General features: G+C 33.2%; 1 protein-coding gene across 1 annotated transcript; it reads left to right on the top strand.

The window, feature by feature from the left end:
- Positions 1-2051: 2051 nt before the first annotated feature.
- Positions 2052-3688, top strand: TRIADDRAFT_28528 (uncharacterized protein; the record flags this gene model as incomplete). The annotated part of the gene is made up of 7 exons (XM_002115133.1): positions 2052-2151; positions 2298-2379; positions 2516-2639; positions 2766-2908; positions 3004-3148; positions 3239-3525; positions 3592-3688. Coding segments are annotated over 7 exons (978 nt in total), but the record flags the coding sequence as incomplete, so codon positions are not given.
- Between the last annotated feature and the right edge of the window lie 3005 nt (positions 3689-6693).

The raw sequence follows: 6693 nt of genomic DNA, 5'->3' as shown, positions 1-6693 counted from the left end.
GTAGGAACAGTTCTAAGAATATCTGTTGTTAGGTTAGCATGAGATTATGATCACGTTTAATGTTACTTATCATTTGCAATGCTTGGCGTCGTTGCAGTGCTGTGCTGCAAGCGGTAAACAGATTATGCACTACAGCACAATACTGTACACGATAGTCTACGGCAGTATTTTTACTGTTTGTGAACTTCCTTCTTATTCACTCTGTACTTGCCTTCACCAAAAATTGATCGTGTGCAGGAAGAATGTACCCAGAAGTTTTGTCTTACAGCTGTTCGTATTTGTGCTTCGTCCCTCTTTATCTACGATGTAAACTACGTTCTGATTTCGTAGTCATGAATTCATATCATGCTTTTAATGGTGAAGAGTTCTCTCAGTTAATCTAAATTCATTTAGCAAAGGACTAATACAGGATTACTCTTACTGTGGACTTTTTACTTAGTAAACCAATCAGTTTATTATCGAGGCTTTTAAATGCTTTTTATATATATTTATTTACAGTAATTATAAATAATGATTATTATCTTCAGGTATTGAAAGAGTGCTATAGTCATAACAAATGGCTAACAGACTAACAGATTATATAATCAAAGAAAAAATTAGTTATCCAATAATAGAAGCAATGCAGCGCGAAGCTACTATAAAATAAAATAGAATATATTGTGCGAGTATTGCAATTACGATTGCTACTGTAATTTCTACTTACTGTTAACTGCAGTATGCTGTACTGCGAATTTGCCTCAGTGCCTGAGTGATTGATTCGGTAACGTAACTTTAGTCAATAGTTTAAGTGGCCACATGTACACTGTACAGGTACAGTAACATAACCTTAACCTTCTCGTTAATGTCATAATCATGTCATCATGCATTGATATGACAGATTTCACCGTGTTGATGCTACGGTCTCGTATGTCATAAATCGGTACTTTGAAAGAATTATTAAATGCCTTATTAGATTTGTTACCAAACTGTTCTACAATGTGACCTGTTTATGGAATACTGTAGTTGCTATTGATAAATCGTATTTACTTCATGAAATATTAGCTATCTTATCCTTGATAGGTTTACCTATATGATCAGTTTCATTTACTGTCTTAAAATAAGTCTTGTTTAAATGCTCGGATTATCTAATTGTTTTAGACAAAACTACCGATGGCGTTAATACAGGACATAGAAGGCGAAATAGTGAAGGGCATAGCTTCGACTGGCTCGAAGGTAGCCCGTCAGCGGAAGTAGTTAGAATTAGTAAACAAGATGATTTAAGGAGAAATGGTAAAAGTAAAAGTAGAAATAGACCTAAGGATCATAATAGTAAGTCTCCCAAAAAGGATAACCGCGCCAACCACAGTAACGTATCCGCGTCCGCTATTAGCAATGACAGTGCGGTCTTTGACAACACTGGATCCCAATTATTGAACGTTAATGACAAGAAATCTCCAATTATGAGAAGCAAATCGACAAGTTTTGAGCCAGATGTTAAATTACTTGACCAGAATGAAGACGAAAGCATTACGCAGACTGTAACGCGTTCTTTGATGTCTGCTATTTCCAGAGAGGTCTGTTTATGTTTCCATTCCACTTCAGCCTACTAAAATGTGCTTAATTATACCATAATTAGCATATATCTGTAATAAAATACTTTTAACTGAGGTATATTATAGTTATGTCTGAATATTAAAATTTTTCGTTGTCAAATAGGATAACAGTGGCAAAATAGACACAGCTTGGGTTACTTTTTCTCGCCTGAACAAAACTCTAACCGAAGTACTTCATGATAAAAATTCTCTACCGTATTTTATTGAATTTATGGATAGTATAAGAGCTGTTAGTTTACTACGTTTTTGGCTTGCTGTCGAGAGCTTTGTTTCTTCCCATCCTCTGGTTAATAGTCAAGCAATAGATGAAGATTGTAATAACCATGAACAAGTCGACAAAAATTCGATATTCAAGTGTAAGACAAATCTTTATCTCTTTTCAGATTTAATACGATTAGTCGTATATATATTTATGATGGTATCATTAGAAGATCTTCTATTCATAATTTCTCATTCATAGCCATCCAAAACGATGCTATAAGCTTATACGATAAATATATTTCCCTTGAGGCTACTGAGAAAATTCGATTAAGTGAAGATATAAGAGTAAGAATAGAAGGTGAATACAAACTTTTTAAAAGATTATAGTTCGATATTAAGATCTACTTATTAACAAAATTATGCCTGCATTCAATTAGAGGTTTAAAAACATAAATGGACTTGTTAATTTCATTATTGAATATACATTTGATTATCATTCTCCAGGCAATATATGTTCCGAGGACGGACGAATTTTGCCTGATTGTTTTAAAGAAGCCCAAGAATTTTCCTTTAATAAAATGGAACGGTATATTACAAACGTATTTATGATAGTGATGTATTGAAGTACTATTGCTCTTCTAATTTATATTTAAAAGTTAAAATTTTAATTATCAAAATCCTTTCACTAGACTGAATGCATATTTCTCTATATTTATTATTAGGATTTTTCCATATTTTTTATGCAGTGAAATGTATAGTAATTATCAAGTAGATATATTAACTAGTACGCGAATTAGCGTTGCAGACATATTATATAATGAGATGGCAATGTTCTACTTCATGGAGGTATATGCTGATTGAGTAATCTTAAATAAAATAATGATAATAGCTTATTCAAAGTTTAAGGATTTGTATGTGTTTAACACAACACACCAATGAATATTGTGCTGTTTTCTTATTTTGTATGCCTAGTTCATGGAGCAAGAAAATGCTTTAAACTATCTACAGTTTTGGCAAACATCGGAAAATTTTCGACAGCAATTAGTAACGGCAAAAGAGACTGGCAAGTACTGTGCGAGTGAAGCCCAAGATGATGCAATGATAATATATAATAAGTAAGCAAAAGCGTTCATATTTCAAGTGCAGCGGCTCACCAATTTCTGAAACACTTCGAAAGAGAAGCCATAATATTATCTTTATTTTTCTTCAGATATTTTTCTTTGCAAGCTACGAAATCTCTTGGCATTGATGATATTGTACGCTTTGAAATAGAAAATAACATTTGTCAGGAATCTGGGCCTACAGTAGATTGTTTTAAAACACCTCAGAAATATACTTACTTCATGATTGAGGAGGTATGTAGTTTATTTACAGAATTATCAAGTAACTATTAATATTTTAAATATTTACATCTTACTAGTATTTTATCTTCACTTTTATTTAAGGTTTTTTTACCAAGCTTTTTGCATAGTAGCCTTTATTTCAAGTACTTATCGGAATTGGTTAATTCATCACAACGAATGAGTGATATCATAGCGGGTGTCAAATTGATTATAATGGAAGGTAGTGACGAAGATGATGAGGAACTGGAAGCAATTAGTTTGCAAGCCATTGGACGTAGGGTTGCTGATATTTCTGACGTTGCGCCGAACTTGGTAGAGAATAATAAGAATAATGCAGTGGAAGGTTCTGCAAAAATTGAACCATCTGCAGCAGAAGCTACGCTTCACAGGTATATTTTTGATCAGTTACTTTCCTTTAGCTATTCTCTGGTCCTAAGTCTACTGTTATCTTTGAGGCCTCTATCTTTTGGTTATGTTGACGAGTATGGTAGATTTGTCACTGAAGCTGAGCCTGAACCTGGGCTAAAGAAGAAACCTGGTTGGGGATGTTAAATTATTCGAAATAAACTTTTTAATCTACATCAATAGCCGGCTAACGCCTTTATTTCTTGATAGGTTCACGATTAACACGGGCGATGCAAAAGATTACTCGAGCACCAGACCAACAGGTTATAATATTGCAATCTGATTGTAAATTTTTAATATGAAATCGTTCGACATTGCTGTTTTAAAATTACTAATTGCAAGTATTTAAGACCGAATAATCACTTCGTTTTTACAGAGTGAAGACGAAATGGCTTGGAAGGTTGCGATGATGATTCTACGTGATGTGCAAAGCGAACAGCGTATCGGCGAAAAATGGTTACTACAAAGCACAGAAAACGAAGGAGACGAGAAAACGAATCTGAAATGAATATCTCACGGTTATTCTGAACACAGTTATTTTAAATTTACGAGTTCATCAACATTTTGTACCATGTAAATGTTATAGTTGTTCATGAATTATTGTTACAAAGCTAACGTTAGTAGAGATAAGATCACAGTACTGCAAATTACTACTGATTGGAATTAAAAATTTTTGAAAAGCACAATACGTATAGTAGATTAGTGATGTATTGGTCACAAATATTTTTTGACAATGTAGATAAGCGAGAATCCATTACTCAAACTTTCGGATGAAAAGTGATATTTTCATATGTGTACAATATGATAGCGAAGTAGGAACTAACCAAATAAATTCTGTTTTCATGCTCGTATGTATCGCAGGAATAATACTATGCGATGCTGGATTTATTAACTTAAATTCGCACTTTTTATATGTATTTCATCAACAGACTAAAGTTTTTATTAGATTTTTGTAAAATATATACATTTTATATATTAAATAAATTTTTAATACCAATGATGTCGAACGAACATGTATCAGTTACTATGTTGACGACTTGAACGTGATTAGTTATTATACAACTTATATTAAAAGATCGTTAATTTTGGCCCTATTCAGAGAGAGGGGCAGGTTATAGCATAATAACGATTATTTTTATCACTAGAAATGAATCTGCGTTATAATTCGGTAGCTACTTCACAAATTACGTTTGGTATTGTAAACGTTAATCATAAAGCAGACCTCTTTTCTTCAATCTACATGAGGTTATTAGATAAACTGTCAAGTACCCAATTATTATGATCAGAGAGGTATTTTAAGATTATAGTAAATATTAAGTAATTTTTATAAAATCTTCGTATATGCGTATATATTCAGTATCACTGTACATCAAACTTTTAAGTCATGATCCTTACTTGTCCAAAGTTACTCTTACCAGTTGCTTACACATATCAAAGGTAAAAGAAAATTCTAACTCTGCACCCGCTCACCAGTGGGAGTCATGTATGTTTAAGCCAAAGTTGCGTGGTTCAACGATATTTTATGAAACGTGGTTCGCGTTCCAGGCGTATATTTGCAAAAATGGAAACGCGTTTTATGGTTTTGGAACATGTTTTGAGGATTTTTGAAACGCGGTTCACGGTTTCCTACAGTGTGTGCACTTGTACTAATTATGAACAATTAACACTGGTCTAAGCTTATTCGAATTCATGAAGTCAATCAGGCTACTACATCGTTTCGAAGAAAAAAACTTCGTATTTGACTTTATTTTGTTACAGATGATGACATTGCATACAGACAGGAGTGTACCTGTATTAGAACGGTAGTTTACCGCCGCTCATCGCTTTGCGACATTGTTAACAATAACACTAATCAGTAAGTATCATAGATTTATGTTTAGTTCATACAGCTTCATAGATTCTGCACTTATCCGAATCCAATGATGTCTACAGCATATCATTCAGCAATTTCAGTCCAATCTTACCTTGAATCAAGAGCTTTTTTTAAATCACTTTAGGCTGTTGCAGAGTAAAATAAAACTAATTCGATTTCCATTATCATCAAAAATTTTATTATCCTATTTTTTGTGATTTTACACATCTTAAGCTCCTTCAGGGGTCATGCACAACGCAGACTCACAGCTTGGCATGCTGCATGTCTACGCATATGCCATCCATTTCATAGAGAGCGGTCTCAGAGAAAGCCTAGATAGATATAAAGGAAAAGATTAAATAGATTAACGATGTTGTGCGACAAGCAGTGGATTACAGTAACAAAACGGAAATGCTTAAAGTTTACGCTATTTCTAAAATGAAGAATTGCTGATTATTATTATCAGCTGAGCAAAAAGAGTTAATAAATATCAACACGAACTTGCCATAGAATACTAAATGATTTTCACTGATTAACTTAAAAGAAGTCACGATGCCCATCAGGTCCGATTACAGATATTTATGCATCATTTACTGTAAGTTCAGATGACCGTCGTGATTTTCATCATGTGGAACATCCATGACTCCTTAAATTATATATTATAGCTTACACTAATCATTTGCTTCATGCAACTTCAAAGAAAGAGTTTACGTCAGTAGCCAATATTGGCAGATAAATCATACCTTTTACAGTTGTTGTTGCGATGATCTCAGAGTAAACGATTGGAGGTCCATTTATAAACTTTTAACTTGAAATGCTTATTAATTAATGCTACAACATCTTTACGTTGTTGTAAAAATCTCTGAGACTAATAATTATTATTATTATTACAATGAGAGAGGATTTGGATATATTTTGTACCGTATATTGTAATCGGATCAATCTACAGTAGAACAAAAATCTTCGTCGTGTGATGCATCATTTGTATAGTACTGTATATTAATATCAAATACAGTAAATGTTAACAAATTTAGGTCAAAAACATCACTTTTATCTCGATGTAGTTGTCGACATGACAACATACGCGGATTTTTTGTAGATACATATGTATATGTATATGTAGACTGTACTTTTCAATAATAAATTGTAATTAATTGTACAGTGGTTCACGAATTTTCGAATCCGATCGCGGCCACGTTGCCCACTGCCCAGCTCCTGCAAGCTACCATGCATTCTGAACTGTTGCAAAGTGTTTTATTTCGGTTGTAAGCTGAAAAAGACGAGGCTTGACTATTTAGAA

This window comes from Trichoplax adhaerens, genomic scaffold, assembly GCF_000150275.1.
Source record: "Trichoplax adhaerens TRIADscaffold_9 genomic scaffold, whole genome shotgun sequence".
NCBI lineage: Eukaryota > Metazoa > Placozoa > Uniplacotomia > Trichoplacea > Trichoplacidae > Trichoplax > Trichoplax adhaerens.
This window is presented reverse-complemented; position numbering and strand designations above follow the sequence as displayed.